General features: G+C 37.2%; 1 protein-coding gene across 2 annotated transcripts in view; it reads right to left on the bottom strand.

Annotated features, from left to right (window-relative positions):
* XPO4 (exportin 4) overlaps window positions 1–25,807 on the bottom strand; it is a 72,820-nt gene that overhangs the window by 19,749 nt on the left and 27,264 nt on the right. For both annotated transcript variants that reach the window (XM_077781467.1, XM_077781468.1), the window contains exons 5-9: window positions 16,440–16,556; window positions 15,517–15,670; window positions 6,230–6,342; window positions 3,663–3,820; window positions 3,228–3,402 (exon numbers count right to left, since the gene is read on the bottom strand). In XM_077781467.1, coding sequence (XP_077637593.1) covers window positions 3,228–3,402; window positions 3,663–3,820; window positions 6,230–6,342; window positions 15,517–15,670; window positions 16,440–16,556 — 717 coding nt within the window. The remainder of the gene's footprint in view (window positions 1–3,227; window positions 3,403–3,662; window positions 3,821–6,229; window positions 6,343–15,516; window positions 15,671–16,439; window positions 16,557–25,807) is intronic.

The following is a 25,807-nucleotide window of genomic DNA, read 5'->3' as shown; positions in this document are numbered from 1 at the left end:
GTTCAATTATGAAATAAAGAGATATTAAGGTCTTAATCATGCTCCAGACACAAGAATTCCTGACTTCCAGTGAAGATACAAACATGGCTGGATAAACAGGCAAGGGAAAGAAAACACTATCTGGATGACTGATTAAGAGGAAAAACTGATATCACATTGGAAGCATTCCAAGATAGCTTCACAGCATCCTTTTGTAACTGCAAAGTTGTCATATTTCCAGAAGTTAAAATATGTGACATACTGACGCAATTGTGAAAACAAAACCTGAAGGTAACAAGGAGAGAGGCAAAATTGTATTCAACACTAACAAAAGTCATAAATTTAGGAAGGACACCAAAATGTGTCTTTTTAAAACTTAGCTAAAGACACATGAATTTATTGGCAGTCATTCAGTCCTGAAGTATTTTGACATGTATATAATATATTTACATCTATAACTTATATATATGATTTTAAATTTTTAATAGAGTATAAACAAATAAACAGACATGTTTTTATGAAGAACCAAATACCTTCAAGTATGGCCAATTCATTTATTTGAAAAGGTAATAAAAAAGTTAATGCCATGAAGAAAAATTATTTCAATACTTAGAGATATTCTCATAACAAATCTAGGACTAATAAGTACCTCCATAAAATAAATGCCCAAACAGTAGAAAGATTTTATCCATCTTGAACCAATCTGGTCCCAAAGAAACCTTACTAAAATATCCCAATTCTTGTTTCAGATTATCTACTACTATGGCTACCAAAGATGCCATGTTGCAGACTGGGAGCAGAATCATTCTGATGGATCAAAATTCAGATCTTCAGGAGAAGCAAGACAAACCCAGTAAATGTAAAGCAAAGATGCTCAATTCTTCTTAATTTCCTCTCCGTGAAACAAAAAGAAATTCAGTCCTTCCTCTTTCCTAGTTTGCTGACCCTTTGAAGAAGGGAACACTTCAGAAGTTTGTCAAGCAGCAACAAGCTGCAAAGAGTTAAAGTACAGCAGAGGGGACCAAATTCAGAATGATCTCTGCTATCACATGATATTTGAAAAAATAAAATTAAACAGGAACAATACATTAATATTTGTTTGGAGAAAAATAAGCCTTTAATGTAATTTTTATTGGAGTTTTCATCCAACATCCTGTTCATACTCTTCACTAATTCAGGTGGACTATTTGACTCTACTTCTGCATAAGCATTAAGTGTTGAGCAAGGCAGAGCATAGCTGTGGATGAGCATCCTCTCTCACACCCAGTGCCATTGAAGGAAGAGATTACTGGTCCTCCTTGCCCCATAAACTAACCCTCAGTACTGCTGCAGCTTACTGCCTTCTCTCCACCAGTGTAGCTGGTTCAGGTAAATGTTTCACCTTCCTTCAGCCAATCTCCCCAGTTCAAACTAGCAGGTTAATGTGAAACAATTATACAAACATGTGAAACAAGCATTCAAACATGATGCTTGGATTGTGGCGTTTTCTCTGTGGTTGAAAATCAGTATTAGATGCTTTGAAGTAGCTTGCAGATTTTGATTCAGGATCTCCATATTTTGACAGTTTTCACAGCAGGTCTTCCTCTAAGTATATTGCTTGTACTTTATGGGGTTTCTGCCATGTTCACATGGTATGTTCTGCTGGCATATGACATATTAGAAATATGAGGAAAACAGTTTTACCAATCAGCAAAGCCTAAGAAGTACACTTGCTTACATTCTCTCGTATTTCTTATTTCTGAAAAGTTCCAGGAATATTATCTGAAGATTCTACTGAGCCCAACAAGTACTTTATCTGTCAGAAAGCTCTTAACTACAGACAGCACATGAGCTGACAGAAAGTATCACCACATGCATTCTAAAAGAAACTTAGGGAACACATTAGCCATGGCCAGGACATGCCTAAGCCAAAAGATTGTTTTCAGGGATGCAAAAAAAAAGGTATCATTGCACCAGACAGTAGTACAAGCTAGTGCAAGCTCCTGCTGAGATTGTTTTAAATGGCATCATGTTGAGCACTATTTTCATTAAACATGATTGCGTATTCTAGTTCTCAAGTAACAAGGTGCTAACTGAGGAAACAACATCCCTTCAGTTCCTTTGAATTAAAATGATAGCTATCTATGGATGAATCTTATAAAGGCTTCAGGAGCATTTCTAAATGTACTGGTGAACAACAGAATAAGTATTCAATATTCTACTAGAAAATCTTAAAAGTACACAAATTTTGACCAGTGAAGTTTGCAAAGGAGCTCTATTTTAGATTCTAAATTTAACCATCAATTTTTTGATTAAGACATGAAAAAAAAAGAAAAAAGTAAGTGAGCACTGGGCCAAATATAATACATTTTAACTTTGCAGCAAAGACATGATCTAATGTTCTGCAATGAAGGCTAATTAATACAGCTGTGCTCTCTGGTGAAGAAACACATTCATGAACTTTTATTTTATAATTATTTTCAAACTCACTCTGTCACTGCACCAAACTGTCAAAACAAAGAAAATCATCCTTTCTCATGATAGTGGGGAAGTCTTAGTCAGTATCTTGATAGTTTCATTTTAAACCTATAGCCACTGCACATAAATAGCTGAAGTGCAAGATTACTCACCTTAATTCTTACATTATTTTCCTTAAACTATGTGTCCTTGGTAGTTTTTATTTTTAATGCAACTTTTTGGTGTAGAACACTTGGGTGATGCCAAGTGCCCTTTAATGTTACAACCAAAGTTTGAAAGAAAATAATCCTCTTAATTCCTGTGCTAGATTTGTATGCACAATTACCATTTGAACTGTGTCAGCAATGAAGGAATGATCTGAACAGCTTAGATACATGATGTTAACAACATCTCAACGGCTACACTCAAACTCCTGACTCAGAACTCTAGGCAGCAGTTAAGTTTCAGTCTGTCCATACGTTCAAGACAGCAGCTTGTTCATTATCTACAACAGCAAGTCAGCAATACTTTTAGACTTTAATATTTTAAATTAATCAGTTCACTTAAAAAATTAAGATGGACTTTAAATCAAAGGAAGTCTGAAAGATGCACACTGTGTACTTATGTTCATTACATTGCATGAAATAAAAAGAAAATCCTCTCGTATCTGATTTCAGAAATATAGAAATATTCAGGACAAAATAACGGTTGTAAATTCAGTGGTTAACAAAATAGCCAATTCTCATGTCACTTATGTTTACCAGAACCAGAAGTGAAAAAGGCTACCCACTTTTTTTAGAGCAGCTACTTACCACTTCTTCCAAGGCAGCACTTCTTCCAAAAGAACAGGTGAGGTGTGCGAGGCAGTTAACAAATGAAGAGAAAAGTTCATTTGGAATGGCCGTTAAAATATTGCGAGGAAATACAGTTATCAGATTGCTGATAATACTGGAAATTCCCACTGCTTCAGAGTCTTCTATTTCGATTCTATAGATAGAAATAGCAGTTTTTTGCCATTAAGAAAATTGCTAAAAGGGAATTGGTTTTGGTGATACATTTTCAATAAATCTATTTCATAACAAGCACCACCTACTTTAATCTGCCCTTTCTCAATTTAAGCAATCCAACAGTAAGCACAAATTACATCCAGAAATAAGCAAGCCATACCACTTCTCCACACAGATATGCTACAGTCCAAACTAGAGATTAAAAGATGCCAACTAAATTTAGACAGCAGACATACATACCCATTGATAGTATTTAGTAATCCCTCAATGAAGTGTGCCAGGTAATCAACTTGTGAACCTTCATCAGGAAAGACCGGCCCGTGCAAAGATGCCAGCTGTGCCAGGCACTGTAATGAATCTTGGGCCATATCTGTATCTTCTCTGATTTTTCGATGTACCTTTCAGGAAGTGAGGTAGTTAATAATACATGAAAACAGGGTGTTCTTACAACAGTCACATGGCTCTCAATCCAAAAGAGCACACACCAAAAAAAGCTTACTATAACTTCCACTCGGTCTGAAATACAAGGGTTTCTGCAACTCTCTAAACCATGGCAAACATCAAGATCGTGACTCAGCTCACACAATCTCAAGCCTTGAATTAACTCATTCAAACTAACATTTAGTTAAGGCTCACCTACATGTTGAAAATTGAACTGTCTATTGAATGTTATGTCTTAAAGAGAGAAACAGATGCCAGCCAGTCAGACATGCTGCTCCTTCTAAAAACAGCAATAATGACAGTCATCTCTATTATGCTAACTATGCCTAGGCTATAGAGTCTTGCTAAAGTTAGTCAACAAGTTCAATCAAGATTATATAGATGCTTCTTTAGCAGAGGTAAACACTGAAGACATATACAAAAATGAACGCATCACTTCCTTGGAAACACCCTTATATTATACAAGGCCAACAGTAATCTTCCTGCATTTGTGCAAACTGTTATGTCATTATTTCTGTTGTTGAGACTTTCTAGATTTGAATCTTACTACTTCAGTAAACATATTCTTACATACTTATTTTAATCAGTCAAGTATGGATTTAAAGAATTTTTTTAGGCTCATGCCTATTTATTCACAGAATATTTACTGAATAAATAGCAAATATAGAGTAGCTTTTTCACACAGAAATGAAATTTAGCTAAATTATTTCACTAATATTATACCAAAAAGTACTCTTAAAACACTAACCACTTCTCTGTGGTGTTATAGTTACAAGTTAACCCAACTCATAACTAGTTGATTTAGCTGCACAGTTAATCCCTGAAAGATCAAACTAGTAGGAGAAATAAACCCTGCAACAGAAATACCCCTTCCTAATATATGTCCCACACAAGGCTGAGATTAGAAATGAAGGCTCTCACTCTAATACAGCAATCCTGCCAACTTTTGCAAGGTTATTAAAATTTCTCAGATCAGAAAAATGAATAAAAATTACTACAATTTACTTACATTACCTCAAAGAGCAAACTACTACTGCAAGTCTCAACCACTGCAAATCAGGAATCTAAAACCAGAACTGACAGCATACTGCCCTGGCTAGCATTTATTCAAAAATACTAAAATACAGGCAAGCCTTGGTTACTATTAAGTAAAATGTAAATGTATTAAAGCAAATCTGCATATTATTAAATTTTCTTTTAATCACAAATAAGTAATTGTAAAGCAATCAAGGAAACAGATATGCAACTCAAACTCTGACAACTTCATACTATTAAACATAGAAGAAGGGTTAACATGTAAGCCAAAAAGTTATTTGCATGTAGAGGTTCACAGCTGACAGTAGCAACTGTCTGGATAGTCTAGACAGCTGTTCAGATTGTGTGTAGCTGGTGAGAGTTCTGCCAGTGTTTTTTTTCACCTTTTCAAAACTGCTGGATAAACTTGCAGTAAAAAAAAAAATAATTTTTCAAAAATCCTATCAAGTAAGGACATACATCCAAACACATACTGTCAAGCAGCACTGCAGAGTTACATTTACATTGTCTTATAACAACTTTGTCCAAGCTTTGAGCACATTTCTCTGTTTTGCAAAAATGAAAAAAAGCCTGAGAATGTTGAATTCTCAGATCCCAAGAGATGTAACCTAAGTCAAACTGCATAGCAAATGAATTTATAAGCCAATATATGTTGCTGCTGCAGTAAGTCCTAGCTGAGCGATGATTACAAACTTCTCCCAACAGTTGTAAAAACAGAGCAATGCAATTCTATCAATTTTTAACATTGTGGGGCTTTTAAGTTATAGAACTGAGTACTACATTCCCCTCTCCCAACACTACCTCTTCCTTATTCTAACTTCTTCTACTTTAACTTTTGTTGATTTCCTTTGTGCTGAGGAAAGAGATGTATAATTCTGTATGCTGCAAGTAGCTAGAAAACTACATCACTTATTTTCAGCTGTTCTGTTGAGCATATGCTTTAATATCAGCAAACACACACTACACATTTGATATTTTCTGAGAGCTGTTACACCTTATCTGAAAGATTCACTACTCTACCACTGTTCATCGTGCTTGCTTTTGTCTGATGAGTACATGTCCAGAAGTATTAAATGTATAAAACGTATTGAGATAACTATAAACTTTTTTCTGTCACTAGTCGTCACCAATTTAAAGCAATTAATAAGCAAAATACAAATTCAGTACCTTTGGAAAAAGACAATACTTGTCTTTGTTTAGATAAGCAAGCTGAAGTGAACAGAATCATTCCTACCTGATGCAAAAGGAAGAGTCCGACAACACAGTTTTAGAACAGGAAGGAGCTGCTTTCCCTGTGGTCTGGACTATGAAAGTTGAAGAAAGAAACTTACTGTAAAGAAAAGCTCCATAACTCTGCTGTCCAGGAGGGTCTCGCGCCAGGATTCTGTTGGCTTTAGCATCACATTTTGTGAGGATTCAAACATAGCTATATAATGTCTGCCCAGTTATCTGGTGTCAAGGTCAACAATAACATTCCTACTTGGCTTTAAAAAAATCCTAGATACAACAGGATCCATTCAGAAAGAATGTAATGGAAACAAACTTTAAGCCTCTTCACATACACAGCATAATTCATGCATGAGGCCAAGGAATAAAAGGTATTAAGTATTGAAAAAAAGAATGCTCCAGGAATGTTAGATAACAGTTTGATCATAATTATGAGACATACCATAGCGATACGATCACTTTGATAACCAGGGTGTCTAATGTGACACAGCGAGAAGGGAAAAAAGCAACCGCAATTAACAGGTGTTAAAATTTATGCAAAATAGGAAATAATTTTCTAAAAAATTTTCCTGGCAGCTTTTAAAAAGGCCTTACCATAGCTAAAGATAGCTCATTGAAATCTATATCCTATTTTTCTAACTAGCCAGATATGTGTCACAGAATGCAGATATGTTAGCCCTCTATTAATCTACATTTTCTAATCACTCTGAGAAGAACAAAAGCACAAGTCAGCACAAGGCATTGTCACATTCAACATGTTTGTAAGAGACGCTCATGAAAAATGTGCATGCTGTAAAGACACAACTTTGCTGCACCTATTTCAGCTCTCACCATATATTTTGGCGTAACTTAATTTACAAAATTCTGCAAATATTCTAGTACAGAAAAACAGAGACATGAGCAAACACAATTAAACAAACAGGTTCAATTCTCTGTCAGTCTGATCAGACAACAGTTTTAATCAAAAAAATTTTTGAAGTAATTCTCTTTGACACCATCCGTTTCAAGTAGTACTTGCTAAGTTAAAGCAGTTTTACTAATGTTTTATTTGTCTTTCTTAAACCCTACATTATCCTCTTTGATCCCTTTCTAACCCAACCGTCAGAGTAGGTAGCAGCATATTCAGCTGCACATAATTTACTTGATGAACGTTACCTTTTGTAGTGTAAGTAATCTGGTACTATAAAATGCCTATAAGAAACTATTTCTATGTCTAGAATGAAATAAATTTGGCAATGGCATCTTCAAAACAGTAGACTCCTTAACTTTTGATGGGTTTTGTTTAAGTGAGCAGTATTTAAAGCAAGCAAGTAGTCTAATATGAAAAATTGTGTCACAAAGCAGGATACACAATTTCAGTTTATTTATACTTGTCTTCTGAGTTCTGCCACAAAACAAAATTCCTAATGACACTGCAAAACCACACTCTAAAAAAAGGGACTTTTTTCACAGTCCAGTACCAAGTGGACCTACACTTGTTGTATGTGCCCAGGACTGCTGTCAGCATGTAAGAACAATCAGGGGTTTTCACGTTAGTGCAAAATAAAAGCAGTTTCACAATTTTCAAGATTATATTAAAAAGCAGTTTCAACATTTTCAATGTATGCTGAACTAACCAGATCTGCATTATTTCAGATGGCAAAAAACTAAAAGTCACAGAATTTTCTACTTTGATTCTATCTGAAAAAATGATGTAGTTTAATTAATCAAAGATGGTTCTACCCAGAAAAAAAAAAAATTATACATGCATGAAATTATCACATGCAAGGATCCTTTATCAGGAGTAATATTCTAAATTAAAAACTAATTTTATCTGACAAATTAAGCAATGCCTTTTTTCCTTCCCATTTAGAATGTCTTCGTCAAAATGGTATTTTAAAATAATTGCTTACTGACAAGAATGTCCTTATGTCCTTTGCTGTGACTCTCCAATAAGCTATTGGCAAGAATGTTTTATCAGAAGACAATTATAAACACCAATCTGTGATAAATTTACTCTTTGCTAAGGTTGAGTCTACAGAGGGGACCAGCTACAAAATGCTTTTCACATGGCATGAAAAAAGCACTAGTTTGCTGTCACTATTTTAACAAGACTCAATATTTAGAAGCCTTATCCTGTTATTTTTAGTCTTGTTTCTCACACTAATGGACTGGTGACACATCTGACAATAGGAGATTTGTGGGTAAAATATCTGTTCACTGAACATTACAAATTATGACTCCACCTATCATGGAGATCTTGCAGCCATTTTCCAGCATGTACACATGTATGCAAGCATTAGCAGAAACTGGCTGTGGAGATGCTTACTGCCACAAGTACTGCAGCTTACATTGTGCTACAGTTTGGTCTTAGTAGCAGCAGTCTAGTTATGCCAAACCTGAAAAAAATGACACCAAATTACCTCATACATGGGTGCACACAGGACAAATGAACTCTTCATCACCCAAAATTAACTTACTTGTCAAGACTTACAAAAAACCAAAAAGTACAGAATGAGCAAAACACTTTTTCTAAGCACTCAAGCTTATGATTTAAACTTACAACATAGATAAATGATAGATTAGTCCACTATGACATCCTGGAGAGATTTTTTTGTTTCCAGAATGAAAAACAACTGTAAATCACTTCTGGTAATAATACAAATATTTCTAACATTCCCGGGTCTATTGAGGAATGATAAACTTTTAATAAAATTCACCTTGAATTAGATGGAAATCCAGGCTAACAAACAGCTACCAGAAGCATGTCAATGTTTCACACATTTTTCAAGGCTTAGGACACTGATTCCTTCAGAGACTGGAATCTTCTGCATGAATCAGATTATTCAGTGATGTGAACTGAACTCTATTAAAGATCATATAAACATAATCAGATGGCTTAGTGTAAGATAAGGTCCTTATGGTGATTATTACTAGAGAGGAAGACTAGAAAACCATAATGTTAAAAGATATTTTCTTTTATCTTTGACTAAATTTATGCATGTAGACATTAGCTCTATGCTTGGTTCTTTTTCATGAGATGGAAAAATAACAGTAGTTTTTTCAAGGTTATAATTCTTTTATTTCAAAACTAATTTAGAAGCAAAATAGTTTGAGGTTTTATGTGCTTCTTGGAGGAACAAGAAAACAATAAAAAAAAACCCAACAAATGTTTTCCTCTCACTCACTAGCCTCTGTCCCAGGAAGGGACTGATAGGTGAAGATGAATATTAAAATATTTAATATCCTAAGGTAGTCATGAGGGATTATAATATTTTATTTCAGTACTTCAACCAATTCCAGTATCTGAGAATGAATGCCACAATCTTTTTGCCAAGAGAGGGAAGGCTTGTTCTTCCACAAAACAGTAAGTTTGGAATTCAAAAAACAAAGCTGGGATTTCTTCTACTAGAACCCCATTCATAAGTTTGTGCACAGAAGTGAAACATTTCAGAAAAGGAGGGAAAACTCCTGGAGTGTTAAGGTCTGAATATCTTTCTTAAAAGTAATTTTAATCTTTACTTTTGTTGTTTGAAATATTTCTCGACTTTCTGCCTGTCATAGACTTACATTTTAAAAATAAACTGCATTAGAAAGGTACCTGCCCTCCAGTGTTATGTCAAATACTGTTTTTATCTGGATTTTTAAGACCTCCTCTAGCTTTCTAGCTAATGAGCCAAGCACATGGAATAAGTCTAAGGAGCAACTGCCTAAAATTGCTGCAGAGGCTTGCTGCCCCCTATGGAGAAATCCTACACAGACCTTTCCATACCATACACTCTTGGCAAGTACATCCAGCAACCAGGACAATGAGCATATGCTTAAATACTATTAAACACAAGTATTCTTAACAGTCACGAGAATGAAACAATACTTTGTGTTGGAGATACTGGACTCAGATTGCAGGAACAGGAGTAGGAAGTGCAGGAACACCCAAGCTAATTTTAAACCTGGCCAATTCCAGAGCCATGCCAGTTCCAAGGCTCATGACCACCCATGTGGATTCTGCAGTTCTTGGTACATTCTGCTGCTACAGTTATGCAGCTTATGATACACAAGCTGATCACTTCCAGCCTAACAGCACGTAAAGCACCCACGCACACGTGGCTGCCACACAGATGTGGCTCAGGAGTCATACCTTTCCACCACATATCAGCTGCCATCCAGGGTGCTGTAACCATTGCTGCAAGACTGGAAACCTAAAAACCACTGGGGCAAGAAAGAAAAATATTGGTCCCCTCCCCAAAAAGGATCATTCCTGGTCTCTTTTCCTCTTCTGATATTAATGCTGTTAAGATGTTCCTATATTGAACTGATTACAGAATTCATTTAGGAAAACGGAAATGATGAAAGATTGTTTAAAAGTTCAACATCAATACAAATATGTTTAGTGCAATTATGACAGAATTCAGGGGATCTTCCAATTTTCTTGGGTTTTCCCAATGTTGTCTTAAAAAGTTGTTAGAAAGAACTGACAAGAAAACACAGTGTCCTAGAAATCATTTCTAACCATCAGGGATTTCAAAGCCAGGTTAGTTTTCACCTAGAAGTGGTAGGTGATAAAGGTCTGATAAAAGTAAAATGCAGCTCTCTTAAATACAGCTGTTTTAGTTACGTTGAATTTTGCTCTATATCACAAAAAATAGACAGGATAGTGCCCCAATGCTTCATTTTTCAGATAAGAACAGACTGCTGCAGTAAATTCAGGATAATTCCAGGCTGCTAACAAACACAAGGCCTATGGAAAGCAGCCATGCTGCTGAAGAAATCAGTGTTGTCACTCCTTGGTACAGGTAGAATAATTTCTGTAGCTGTGCAACAAATCAAACCAGGGGCCAAAATCTGCTAAAAAAGCCCCACCACATTTTTAGCCGGGTGGTTCCCTGCTGAGCATCATGTTCATGGGATGTGATATGGCAAGATGCTTTTTCAGCAGCAATGCCAACTTGAACCATTCCTCAAAATCAGCCTTGAGTTTTCTGTATCATTTTCATGCACTTCCATTATGCACAACAGATGCTACAAATCTGGGCTGGACTGAGTTCAAATCTTAGAAGTCTGCAGAACTATATGGTTCACAGAACCTCCCAGACAGGTGTCTCATTCTGGCTTGAGGTTTAAAAGACATTTTCAAAACAGAGATATTAAGTGTGTGGCCAACGAACACAAAAATGTTCAGATCAGACAAAAGCTTCATTCAGTTCATACAACTGCCATGGCACCAACAATTCCAATGGAACAGCAATGATGTGTATCAGTAGAGTGCAAACCACTAGGTCTACATAACCTGCATTTTAAATCCCCTATTTTACATTCACTTCAAAATTTGCCAGCTTGCCTCCAAGCAAGTACAGGCACTAAATCTAAAACAAGAAGTAAAGCTCAAGTATCTCTTTATTCATGTACTGTAATCCATACATTGAATAAGGGATAAGTACTTCCATGACAGCTCCTAATGACAGATAATAGACACCTTTCTGTAGATGGGAGACAGCTGCGCACAGTTCTTATGTTCTGTTCAAGAACCTTTACATTTGAGGACATTCAGCCAAAGTCCATTAGAATATGGTTGCCAGGAAAAGAAAAATCCCAAAGTTGACAAGCGAAATATCTCTGGAAATAAAATTATAAAAATTATAATTACATCCTGACTTCACAAGATGTGTTATGTCCATGCCAAGGTGTATTACAGCCCAACAACACTCAGCTTCTTAACTGGAGACTTTGGGTACTCACAATGTACTGAAAGTCAGATTCTTGAAGGAATTTTTGCAAAGGAGACAGTGGTACTTTTTAGTACTGATCATCCTTAAGTACTTCCTTAATTAGTTGAAGCATTCATTTTAGAAAAGATGCAGTTAAAACTAGTTCCATCCAAGTAAATAATATTTAACAATACTGTAACAGTACTGAAAAAAGAAACTGTGCAGAAGCCAACATGCCACAAGATACTATCTCTGAAGCCTCCACAAACACCGGGTAAACTAATATCTCAAGGTGGCAGATAAAAATAACAATAGATGATTGCTGGAAAATGAAATAGGAGAAACTGGACATGACTGAAGGGAGGCCTCCTAGGTCACTGTGCCTTGTCCTTCCTACTGCAGGCACTACATCCCAAGATAATTAAAAAATACTGAGTTCCAACTTGAAATTAGTTAGAATTTCTTCCTTTGTTGCTCAATGAGGTGGGTATTCCAGAATGCATTTTTCATGGTAGCAACAGACAATGCAGACTTACCACAACTTTTCTTACAATTGGTGGCAACACTGTCCAAAACTACATTTAACAATGCAACATTTATAAAGTTGTCCTGTAATAGCACAGAACTCTTGAGAAGTGGTAAGTTTTGATTCAATTCTTACAGCCTGGAGATTTGAATAATATGCTACTTTGCAAGAACCACCATACAGGTGATGCACATTTATGCTATTTCCCCTTTTTGAAGAGACAAGAATCTTGCTAAATATTACATAAATGACATAAATTATGATGTAATTAATATTAAAATTACTGCAGATTACTGTGATGCTGCAGGGAATACTGAGAATCAATACTATCTTGCCAGGGGAAATACCAACTAAAGAAAAAAATATATACCTAAGAATACAATGGATCATTTTACTCCATGCTTCAGGTATTAAATTCATGCCCATTGCTGCAGTATATGTACTATCAATGAGATTTGGAAAGAGGACACCAAAAGGACTCTAACCAATCAATCAACACAGTAATTCTCACATTCTTATAAAATGTGCTATCCATTTAGAAACTACAGCCAAGCTAAGTTTCACTGCCCATGAGCTAACAACCAACAGTTAAAGAGGTTATCTTAAGGAAAACAGATTTATGCCACAATACAATCAGCATGGCACTGTAAACCCCAAGAGTTATTGAATATTTAGCAGCTAAGACTAATTTTTCTCAAGGATGACTGATGATATTCCAACTTCTGTGAACACAGGTTGATACATAAATAAAGACAACCCAAGCTGGTGCTGTAATTCTTTCAGCAAAGTGAAGCATCCAATGGTAGAAAATAAAAATATGGTATCAGGTGGATGAGAAATTACAAAAATATTTGAAATTGATCCATTAAGAGCACTTTGGTCCATCCGATCTCCAGAAATGGCCAGAACTTGTTTAAGAGATGTAGTATCTAAAGTAGGTTAAATAGCAGAAAATATGATTAATCTTAGCAGTAGTATGGCTTGCTTTGGTATTTCTAGTAACATTTATTTACTAGCACTTAAATCACTTAATATTATACAGATGTATAAAGGAAAGCTGGAATTCCAAGGCTCCACATGTTGCGGACATCTACCTCTCTATCTGGCTCCACCAGTGCAAACTTTAGCCAAGGACAAAGAGCTCATGAAGAACTACAGCCTTCACTTTTGAATTATACCAAAATCCCAGACACACCAACAGGTTAGAAGTGATTTAAAGCAGCACTGCAGAGAAGGAGCTAGGAGTGACAGTTGATGAAAAACTAAACATGAGCCAACAATGTGCACTTACAGTCCAGAAAGACAACTGCATCCTGGGCTGCATCAAAAGGTTGAAGGAGGAAACTTCTTGCTCTACTCTGCTCCTCTGACACCCCACCTGGAATACTGACTACAGTTCTGGTGTCCCCAACATAAGAAGGACATGGAATTGATGGAAAGTCCAGAGGAGGCCATGTAGTTGATAGGAGACTGGAGCACCTGCCCTATGAAGACAGTCTGAGAAAGCTGGGGCTATTCTGCTGGAGCCTGCAGAAGAGAAGGTTGTGTGAAGATCTCGTAGCAACCTTCCAGTGTCTGAAAGGGGCCTACAGGGAAGCTGTAGAGGGATTCTTTGTCAGGATCTGCAGTGATGGACAAGGAATAAATAATGGGCACAAACTGAGAGGAAATTCAGAGAAGCTGTGGATGCCCCAACCCTGGAAGTGTTCAAGGCCAGGTTCAATGGGGCTCTGAGCAGCCTGGTCTAGTGGAAGGTGTCCCTGCCCATAGCAGGGGGGTTGGAAATGGGTGATTTTTAAGGTCCCTTCCAACTTCCTATAATTCTATGATTCTGTACATAGGACTACATAGTTTGTGCAGAGCCATTCTAAAATTCAGAGGGAACCACCACTGCACAATACAAGAGCATTTCATTTCTATTTGAAATCTCAAGTCCACTTCCAAAGACTTTTATAAGGTGGAATAATTTGACTACAGTCTCCATTTTATAGGCACATGCACTAAATTCCTCTCTGAACCCCTACCAAATCACTTCAGGGATGAATAGAAGCAGGTTATTTACTTTTAATCCATGGAACCTTTCTCAAAGCCAATATAACTGGCATTCTGTTTTACAGATGTGAACCAAGGAATATCCAGTTTCCAATAAATTTGCTGCCTGCTGCACAATGAACAGACTAAAAGAAAACAAAAACACACAGGTATCACCTTCTGACTGCCACACCAGAAAAGCAAATAAAATCCTTCACAGTAGATTTAAGAGCAACATCAAGATTCCTGCAGTATGTATAACTTGGTAGGAATTTCAGAAGTTTTAAGAAAAAAGTTTATAACCCAGCTTAAAAGTTTACTGAGCTTCTCAAAGGTAGTCTGGCTATTAATACAGGTGTGATATTGATTTACTACATGTACTATCTAAAACCTCTATTAAATACAGAGTGTGATTGAGTATTTCTACAATATTTGTCTAGCTCATTTTTTGGATTGAGCATTTTTATATCTTTTTTTTTCTTCTCTCCTTTGCTAAGAGCCTTTCTCTTTCTTATTCCCATTTTCTCCTCTATTTTCCAACTCCTCCTTTCTCTGGACTAATGAACAGTAGACATCACAAAAATATCAAAATGGAAGAAGTGGCACCTGTGTAAAAGGTTGACATTTCTTTTCCCGAGTACCAAATACTTTCTTTCAGGCTGAAGATATACCATGTTCTTTTATGGGGAGTTGGTTCACCTGCATGAACATGCATATTCCTGCATGATGGGGCATCTGCCTGTCCCTACCTCTTCTCTAAGGAAGAAAAGTGGGACAGATCAGATCTCTGCATAAAAATTGAACAGGGCTTAGACTCTTCACCATATAGTTCTACACTGAAGTAGCATATTGTACATTTCCTGTTCCCTGCACAAACCAGACAGACCATAAACCTGTAAAAGGTGGGTACTCTGTATACTTTCTCTTTTATGTAAAATACTTTTAAGCTTTAATGAAAACCAACAGAAGCTTCTGTATGTAAACATCTCTTAGTAAGCATGGTGGAGACAAAAAGCACTAATGGAAGAAAACATAAATCAAGAAATAAACACAATGGTTCTATGTTTTACTCTCCTTGCAAAAACTTTACTCCTCACCTAAGAAGTGACCCAAGTCAAGGGAAACAAAGGGCCTGTCATGAAAAGGATATAATTTGGAGGAAGGAAGTTCCAGCTTAAGACCTGATTGGCTAGTGCAAGATAACGCTGAAACACTGAAGACATCTGAGCATTGAGGTTTTCACGTCTGCTGAATTCCTGAAGTACCTCTACTGTGAGCATGAAGATCTGCCGCAGGTCATCCTCCTGCAGTCAGGATGAACACAACACATTCAGTATCTCGCTCATTAGTGAAATGCTGATCAACAAGAAATACTTTTCCAGAGAATAAAAACTTCCAGTTTCACCCTATTTTCATTAAAATACAGGAACTACTCCAAAATTACCAGTGAGCATCCCCCCTTTTGTCAAAATTAATTCTGTTTGCAAAAACTATAAAAAAATCCTCACATAAATACAGTTGTTAAAAGATAAAAAACCAATATGTTTTTATTAAGTGGTGGAGAAGAGAGCTGGTCTTTGGCATGAAAAAAAGTTGGTAAGTTGTTCCACAACAGTTTAAAGCAATGCCTTCACTTAAACATTTCTGACTGGCCAAACAATACATCTGAGACAACCAGACTACACCATCTGCAATAATATTTTTAAATACATACATAGCTCTCCTTGGCTTTAAACCAAAGCTATATTTAAGACTATCATTGTTCCACAGAGTATTCATTTTGTTTGCAATTGGTAGCCAAGGAATTAGAGTCCAACAGCATAAAGATCAGTAGCTCTACATTCATAAAATGGGCACAAAAGGGTTGCACCTTTTTGATACAAGTTTTTAAAAAATGCATTATCAATTTTCCTGAAGTACCCAGTATCTGCATTTGCAGTATTTGCCCTATCAAATGCTTTTAGGCATACAGTGTACCTGACTGCACCTGGCACAACAAAGTACTTTTGCTTCCACGTTTCAGTTTTAGAAAGAGGTAGAGAGGTAACATATATCAATACAGAACTAGTTTACCTGAAATATACGTTTACAGTTACCATGGAACTCCATGCTTAGTCCAATGTTGCTGGTTTTACTTGAACTTGAGAACTCGCTCAACAACGCCGTTAGAATGGAACAGGCCAAAGTTTGCTATAAAAAACATAAGGGGGAATAATATAACTAAAAGATTTCCAATATGGCAATAGAACCTACAGTGTCCTTCATTTTTCTATTAGCATTTTAATATAGCTACTACTTCAGTTTCTTCTAACACAAACTAGAATAAGTCAAACTTTCGGGAAAATAGATCCTTGGATGAGCCATTTCTGGAATCATCAGGGCTCCATCCTTAAAAAAGAAATTTGAGCAATATAAAAGCTGGCATCTGTGTGATCATCATTACAAATGAAACCAACTTATTGCAAACCATTTCCCAGCCTTGCCATTTACTTTGTCTCCCTGTCCACAGGCCTTTACAGATATTAGTTTCAGGAAAGATTCACTGTCCACTAATTTTTATTGATGTAATGGTTCAGGTCACCCTGAAGTTTGTATTAGCCCTTCCTTGAATTTGCTACACTTACCATGTTGGTATTTGATCATGATTAACTTTATAGCACCAAAAATGATACAAGTTTGTCAAAAACAACAACACTGTCTACTACATCTTCTCCCTCTCTCCCCATAAAAAAAACAGGAGAGGAATTCACAGAAAGCTCCAACACTTGAAACGCCTTGGATACCGCCCTCCAAAGCACCACACTCACAAGCCTCAGAAATAACCCTTAAAACTACTCTGTTACAGTTATGGCTCTGAAGTGATATAAAAATTGGTGAGAAAAAGGCATGTTAAATTTAGAGAGACAGATTCATGAAGACTAAAGGTTTCAAGTATCTTTTTCATTATCAAAATTTAAGATACGGTAAATGAAATGCTTATCTAAAACACTACTTAAAAGCCAACTTTCTGTATGAAATACATCGCTCCAGCCTTTGTTGCTGTTTTCTGAAATATATAAAAAAAGCTCTTTTTCTTGATGCCAAAGTCCAGAAACCATCATCACCAGTTTTAATATCTTTTAACTGATCTTTGCACACAAAGAGGAGCAAGTACTGCACAGTAGAGATGCAAGTAGTACTTTAGACTTGTGCCATACACTGCTGTAACAAGCACAATAGAAAGTGTATACTGCTGAAATGAAAAGACTTTTTGTTAAAGAGATGATCTTTACAAAACTTCCAAAATTACTGGCTATCCTCCCAGACTGTTCGGAGCCAAGGTGCCAGGGATGGACAGAGGGATAGGAATTGTTAAAGGGTCATGCATGCCAGCAAGTGTCCAGGGGTTAAACAGAAATATGCACACTACCTCTGAACACCCGAAAGATTAAAGTGGAGATGATACTATTTATGCAAGCTCATACAACAGCTGAGACCAGTGCCATCCACCCACCAACTGCAACATCTTTGTTCAGAAATGCCTCTGAAGTCAGTACCTTGACCACCCCCCAGACAACTAGTTATCTTAGTCAGTAAACACTAAATTAACATTCTTACTTGCTAAGTAAGTTCCAGACAGATCAAACATAGTGGCTTTGTGATAATACACAGGTTCTCTTTCACTACGCTATAAAGCTGCATAAGCACAGCAGATCAGCATATTGCTCATCAGTTGCTAAGAAAAAGCTTTCCTATTTTAAAGAAATTATTTATTTCAAGTGGACTATTTCTCATTTACAGTCAGCTCTGTCAAACAGCACATAACACCAAAAAAGCATTTAGCCAGTGAAAACCAGCACCACAATTTAAACTACTCCAGTGAAAGTGCAACTTTGTCACTTATATAATAGAAGTATTTCTACTTAGCTCAAGCATTTAACAAATTTCAAATTTCTGTGCAAGGTATTCACACAATAAATATTTTTTTTAGTTAGAGGAAATACAGATTTAATATTAAAAAAACCAAAACCATATAGACTAGTATTGAGTATTAAATCCAACATTAAAAGTTCCATATTAAAATAATTAACCTGGTTACAAAAAAAAAAACTACTAAGATAAACCCCTCAAGTCTGACTTTAGAACAATGCTTCCGATCAGAATAGGTTTTTAAAGAAATAATGCAAAGTTTTCTCACATGACTCTCTAAATAGATTAAAATACAGGTTTTTATTTGATGGTTAAATTACAGATTCACATTTTTCAGCTCAAAGCAGCCACAACGCAAGGCCATCACTAGCTGCAATTACAAATTTGTACACTTTAATGCTCAGCAACATATCCTGATTACCAAGTGGTATCAGTGGTTCCAATAGTACAACAACCAGGCAAAAACTAAACTGCTGCTTTAGCATGCTAAGATCTAGACACTGAGCCACCATCCAGATCACCACAGGACACGCACGGCAACGATGCAGACTACCCATCATTTGCAGTTGGTTGCCAATTACTGGAAAATCAATCACCAAGTTCAAATGGGCAGGAAAATAGGAAAAGTAGTTAGTTCCCACTGTGATTACAAATACTTCATATTAGCTGAAACAGTGCCTCCCTTTCTCTCCAGTGTGTTTATATATATATAATAATTTATCCTTTCTCTTCGCAGAGTTATGTGTTACTCCATGGTAAAAGTGTGTTATAGATTTTTTTTTTTGGTGTACTTTTCTCTTGATATCAAGGAAAAATTTAAAAGGAAGGTTTAAATTTTATGACTGATGGTAAAGACATCTCTTTGAAAGGGTAAAAAGCAATGGGTACAGGTAGGCTGACTGAATCTGCAAAGCAGCTTGAGCACTGACCTATCCTCCTGACTTCAATGAGAGCTAGTTCAGATAGTTCTGGGACATCAGTACCCGCTTTGAGCATGACAGGAGAAAAATGTTACTAGATTTGCACACTTATTCCATCCAGCAGGCTAGCTCACAGCAAATAAACAGTGCACCCCAGTGCTCTACTCTCTCCTACTGAATTCCCAGCATCCCATCAACTTCCTTAACTTGGTATTTCAATATCTGGAGTGCAAATCCTGCCCCATTCCCTCACCATCCCAAGGGCCTCGTGCAATATTTGCACATCCATACACTTCTGTTGCCACCTGTGTCTGTGCTTACTCCTTGCATCCATAAGGAATTGTTAGCGCTCCTGTATATCCAGGTCACAAGGGCAGGAGAAGACCAAAGAGAAGATTGGCCAGTAATTTCAAATTTACTGCAACAACCGGTTGAGGTGAGATGGCTTGAGACTGGTTTTCTAGAAGGCAGGTGCCAGCTCCATGAGTTTAGCTTCCAGACAAGAGCAGAGTAACAGATCAAGATCATAACCTGTCCTTGCAATGTCAAGTATTTGCACAGATATTTCCAAAACCACCAATTCCCAAAACTGCCATAAGGCAATAGGAATTTATACAGACTACTGTCCGTAGCAGTGAGATGGCTATTTTCACGAGTATTAACAAATTATTAGCTGCCATCTATTAAACTTTCCTGAATACACAGTAATATTTCAGAAACACTGGAATAAAGCTCAAGTGAATTTTGCTAAAAATAAAATTTGATTTTCATAAAGTAATTATTCTGAAGGTTAACTACTAATATTTTGAATTACATTTTTTAATATACAGATACATCTGGTATGAAGACACTAAGTACATCAACATAAATATTATCACAAGAAAGATTTCAAAAATCTGAAACCAAACAATTTCAGAGAAACCAGTACTGGTGTGCTATGTGAACTAAAATTTCTTCCTCTTACACATAAGAAATTGAATACAACTAACACATACAAAATGCTAGGGTGGAGGGTTCTGGGGGTTTTGTGTTTTGTTTTTGGGATGGGTTTTTTTTTAGTTGGTTTTTCTTGTTATTGTTGGTTTTGGTTGATTTGTTTGTTTGTTTTCTGGTGGGAATTTTTTGGGTCTTTTTTAAAGGGTTTTTTTTAAGGTTTTTGCCACACCACAGAAGAGATTAACAATGCAAGTTAGTAATACCACACTGTAATAAGTAGAAAATGCACGTGACTCTGGGCATCATATTAAAAGCCAGATCTGAATGTCTATTGTGCAGCAATGCCATTAACTTCATACCAGTAAGAGTACACCTCTGAACCTAGTTTGACTCACTCCCTAGCAATTTCACTAGTTCTGCCACAAGTACATACCCAAACAATAAGCCCATCTAACAAAATAAAATCCTCCTCTTGTTGAGAGAGAGCACTGCCTCTGAGAATAGCTTGGCACTCACCCCAGTTAGCTTTATTACCAGGAATAAACTTTATGAAAGATCGCTATACATAAAATAGACTCTCAGCTGCTCAAACAGAAGATCAATGGGACTTGTGATAAGAGATTAACTTGGCAATCAGATACCCAGTAGTAACATCGTTTTAGTGGTTTTCTTTTTAAATTTCTTTAATAAAACAAAGACACTACAGAAAGACTGTGTGTCATTTTAACTGTAAACAACATTTATATAAAATTCATAAAACGCAGATGCAAAAGGTAAATACAACTTATTCCTCCAAACGGAATGTCCCCTATAAAAGAAGCTAGAGCCATAATGTTTGAAGGGATTTCACACTTGTGCCTGGGCTGCCCATGGAATAAATGAAGTGCTTAATTTGAGGGTAGTTAGGTTACAAAGCATCTGAAAGGAAGGAGAGTTCAAATACAGCCTAGGAAAAAATGGACATGTGGTATACCAGCTCTGCAGCAATAAAGCAAACAGACAAAGCAGAATGAACTCCAATACCAAAATTGTTTCCTCATTTCAAATTCACAGCAGAGATACAGTTAGGCTGACAAAGATTTGATTAAAGAATTAATTTTACTACAAAACCTAAACTATCATGCAGTGCCTTCTGCAAGTATCATTTATATCTACAGAAAAAGCAGTAAGCATATTTAAAAGAAGAAAGATTTTGCCTGAACAGAGCAAATCGTAACATCTAACCTGTTACATTAGATCACTGCCAGCCTGAATATGCATTTAGAGGACTTTGTCTCCACATGTATAATGTAAATTCTGATACTGAAACCAAAGGGAAGCCGTGTGAAGAGTCAATAGTATTCCAAAACTACCTAAATTAACTTGCACAAGAGCAGGAAGAATTGAAGAATAAATGTATCGGAAGCAGAATTTGCTGTGTTGCTCCTAGGTGACAGAAATCTATAATGAGAATGTATCAAAAGCAATTTTACTAAGTTGTTTAAAGCAAGGCTTTTTTCATAAAAGCAATAATAGTCTTCTTCACTAGTTTCCTTGAATAAGCACAGCTGGTTTTGCTAACATTTTCAGAGTATCTAAATCTCCAGAACATAAGCTGCAGCTCCAAATTGGAAGGTTAAAAGGATGGCCAGAGGGCCAAAAGAAACATCTTTATGTACACAGAATAACTGGGCCCACTCCAACTTTTCAACTTGGGAGTACTGCAAGATGGGTGGGGGACCCAGCGGCTGAAGTGCTGGTTCCCAACCAAAGAAAACCAGAACATATTTTGAAGAAATGTAAGCAAGCACCAGGAAGAACCCACTGATTTTCATCTGTTCCCTCCCAAATGAGCCAACTGGTGGAAAAAAGCTATAGAGCAGGGATATGATGATAGGAATAGGACCCACAGCTGCAGTTCTGTGCTGTCAGCACAGAAGGGACTGGCTGAGCAGTGCACTCCTTTGCTCTCATTCCCTTTCTGCCACTGCGCAAAGACAGATGAGCAGCACCAGGTTAACACATCAGCGTTATAATGGAACAATAGGCAAGACCTTGCTTCCCTTCCTGGGGGGAACCAGCCAAACTAAGGGAAACCCCCCAGGGGTGAGCTGAGAAAGAAAAAGTCAATTCCCCTATGAATCACCATGGGCCAGAGGAAGATGATCTTGTGGCATGTGAAGCATGCAGGCTTTGGACAAAGAGAGAAGGGAAGTAGCAGCCTCTACTAATAATGGAAGAGGTCCAGGCAGAGTTTGCTGGAGCACAGGGTGCAAAACATGCTTTTCTTTGTTTCTCTGGAGACAGGCAGAGTTTTGAAGCAGAAATCAGGAGGAGAAAAAAAAGGTAATCGCATAAAAGATTTTGAAGGCCAGAAAATCATTTATAAAGGTAACATATCCTTCTCCAGGTTCTTGTCTGAATGCCACCAGTTGGATCCTCACTCCTACCACAGCTGCATGAACAAATACAGGACTTTCAATTAAACTCAAAAAACATGAATAGTTAAGACTAGCCATGCAGCTCACCATCAGCAGCACCCAGCCCTAAATATACACCATCGCAACAAGTGCTCCTTGGTGGGTAGGTGTCCTCCCTCCCCCTACTTTTCCCAGTACTCACTCCTGGTCTTTCTTGCCTGCCTCTGCCTGCCATACTGCCAGCTGTATCAAATGAGCTGCATTACACGGCTGTGTTCCACAGCAGATCTGACCAAAGTAAAAAATGAGAGACTGTGAGGGACAAGGGGCAGTTTCTAAGCAGGCTAACACAGAGATCCAGTATGTTACTGAGCACATTTATTCTGAAGAGTGGTACCTTTGAAAGGAAGAATGACTAAACACCAAGCAGCTATGGTCAACAAATGTCTTAAAGAGGCTTTTCCCCTCAGTCCTGTTAATTTGTGTGACACCGATTTTTATGTAATAAAAAAAATACATGGTGTAACACATGGAAAGGCTTAATTTCTTCTTTCCCAGTGAGTCTGTAAGGTCATAGGTGAGGGACTCTAGAGGTACAAATCTCATGAGATGGCAAAACTCAGGAAAGAAAGGGTTTGGGATGCCATACATAGAACAGGGGACCCACATCTCACCACCTGGAACATATCACCTCACTTCACAGCCCTGTCATTGAAACTGTGGCTCTAGTATGAATGTAACTGCAGCATTATCAATTTCTAGTAGTTATTAAGCAACTAACCTGGAGACTTGCATCTCTGGTAAAGCCAGCTCCCTTTCAACAAGAAAAATCTGAAAGCTGCAAATGCACCCTGATTAATTCAGCTACTAAAAAAACACATTTTAAAAGTTCTCTTATATTTCTACCACTGAGTTTTAACCTCACATGTGGAGCAGTTTCTGGATTCCTAAAATTCCCAAACCAATCTTTAACACACTAACTTAGGCTTTTATAGAGAACTTACCAGCTTAAATATCCTGGTTCACCCTCTGCTTTTTAGACTCAATATGACTCAAGGGCAAAAAGATACATAGAACAAGGTAACAACTTTATTCGACCAGAAGACACAACTTGGGGTAGACAATACACGTTTTTGTCAAAATGTGAAAGTCAGGAGAGCCTCTCCAACTCCTACACTACCACATGAAACAGTAACAGCTAGACAGGTTTTCAGAAGTAAAATTCCCTTTAAAGAATAGAAACAAAAGCTGTAAATGTTAAATAAATAAAACTATCTAGGCAGCCATTATAATGGATAGATTAACCTCAATGAAGATGAATGCCTAGAGTCTTGCTTATTAATATTTCCCACTGTTCACATGAAATCCATTCACAGAACATCCCTCAGAAGCTTTAGGTAATCTGAAGCAGCTGGATCTTCTCTCTAGCCCAACTAAGAACATTGAGAAACAGAACAACAGATTTACAAATGTTGCAAGAAAAGGAACTGTTAGGATTCCAGAGCTTTTCCAGTGAGTCTTGACAAGTCTTCTTCCATATAAAAAAAACTATGTAGGCTTCAGATATTAAGCTTTATATTAAAATACATTCAAAAAACACAGCTTCTGTTGCTTCCCAGATCCATGTCAAGTCTATAGCAGCTGGACACCTCTGCATCCACCAACACATATACTGGAAGAAATCAAGGTGTATTCCATATCTCTGTCTGGTTTTAAACAAAATCTGATTGTGTTCACATGCAGATGAGATCCTCCTCCTGGGAGGCAGTCACTTAGCTGCCAGGATTCCTGTCCTTCTGGCAGGGATGAAGGACAAATTAAATCCTTCAGCTATGCAAAAGCAGAATATTTTAACACAAGAAGAAAAGGCCAAGAAATTGAAGGCATTTATAGTTGAGAAGAACTTGTCGCACTCAATTCTCCAAAATCTTGAAATCAGTGATAGAAAACATGTATATAGAATTGTAAGATTGGCTTATGATACTGTGTCTGCTGCCAGAAACTCTGTCTCCCCAGAGAAATGAAGTTTTTGAAAACAGATCCTGAAATTGCTGTCACAGGGAGATTACAGATCTTCCTTCATGAGCACAGGGATGGCTTATATTGATAATACAGGAAGAGCCAGAAAAAACAAAACCAAGAACTCCAAAGCTAATCTTTGTCCTCCTAGAGAATTACTACCTAAACTCAATTACAAATAAATAGGCAGCCAGACTAAAAGTTTGCTTTCCCTTCTCAGACAAAGGTTTCTTCTGTGAGATTCATAAAGCACCAAATGGCAGAGACGCAGCAGCAGAAGCCAACATTCCAGTTCTAAACCTGGCTCTAACCACGCATCCTTCCCATCTCTGATGTATTAACTCTCCTTAGTGTCCTGTTATTTCCTTGACATGTACATTGTGTCCCATTATTAAAAGATTACTCAATACTAAAGCAATTTTATTGCTCTCATGACAATTCCTCTCCTTATCTTCCTTCCAACCTCGTTCTTATTTTTTCATTCTCAACAGTTCATCCATCAGTCTTGTTCATACGCCAGTTTGCCACTATGTACCTTCGTGTCCTAGCCTCATAATACATCCATCTCTTTTTAACTTATACTTGAGAAGTTGAGGTACTAAGCACATCAAATCCTGCAAAAGGACACAAACAACAGACACAACCATCTACATTCACTGCCCTCCTTATTAACCCAACTATCAAGACTTGATCCTGACAAGATATTACTCAAAGTCCCAAAGAGCTCATGAAGCAGGATTGGCTGATGATCAGAAAGTTAGCACAGACGTCTGACAGAAACCAGGGGAGGCCTGCAGGGAACAGAAAAGATTAAGTACCTACATTTTTCTTGTAAGGTAAAGATGGATCAAGAAGTTTCACAGCCAACAGGGAGGAAAAGGTAAACAAGAAGCAGACAACAGAATGCTTTGCTTTTTTAAAATGGACGCTCTCTCAGTTACTAACTGCTGTAGAAAGCCATTACCTCTGAATTGGAAGAGACCCACAAGGATCAAGTCCAACTCTTAAGTGAATGGCCCATATGGGGATCCAACCCACAACCTTGGGGGTAATTAGTACCATGGTCTAACCAATTATCAGCAGCTAAGTGCTGTTGATAGCTCTTGTTTGAGAGCTTTAAACATTTCTAAATACAAAGTGACCTGCTGCTGACTGCATGTACAGTGAACCTCAGGCAGGACGACACAAATGGATGAGCAGAAGGTCAGAGCAGAAGGCTGAGAAGGATACAGAAAGGACAAAGAGACTGGGAAAAGAA

This window comes from Lonchura striata, chromosome 2 (assembly GCF_046129695.1).
Source record: "Lonchura striata isolate bLonStr1 chromosome 2, bLonStr1.mat, whole genome shotgun sequence".
NCBI lineage: Eukaryota > Metazoa > Chordata > Aves > Passeriformes > Estrildidae > Lonchura > Lonchura striata.
The sequence above is the reverse complement of the archived record's forward strand: the minus strand, read 5'-3'. Positions and strand labels throughout refer to the sequence as shown.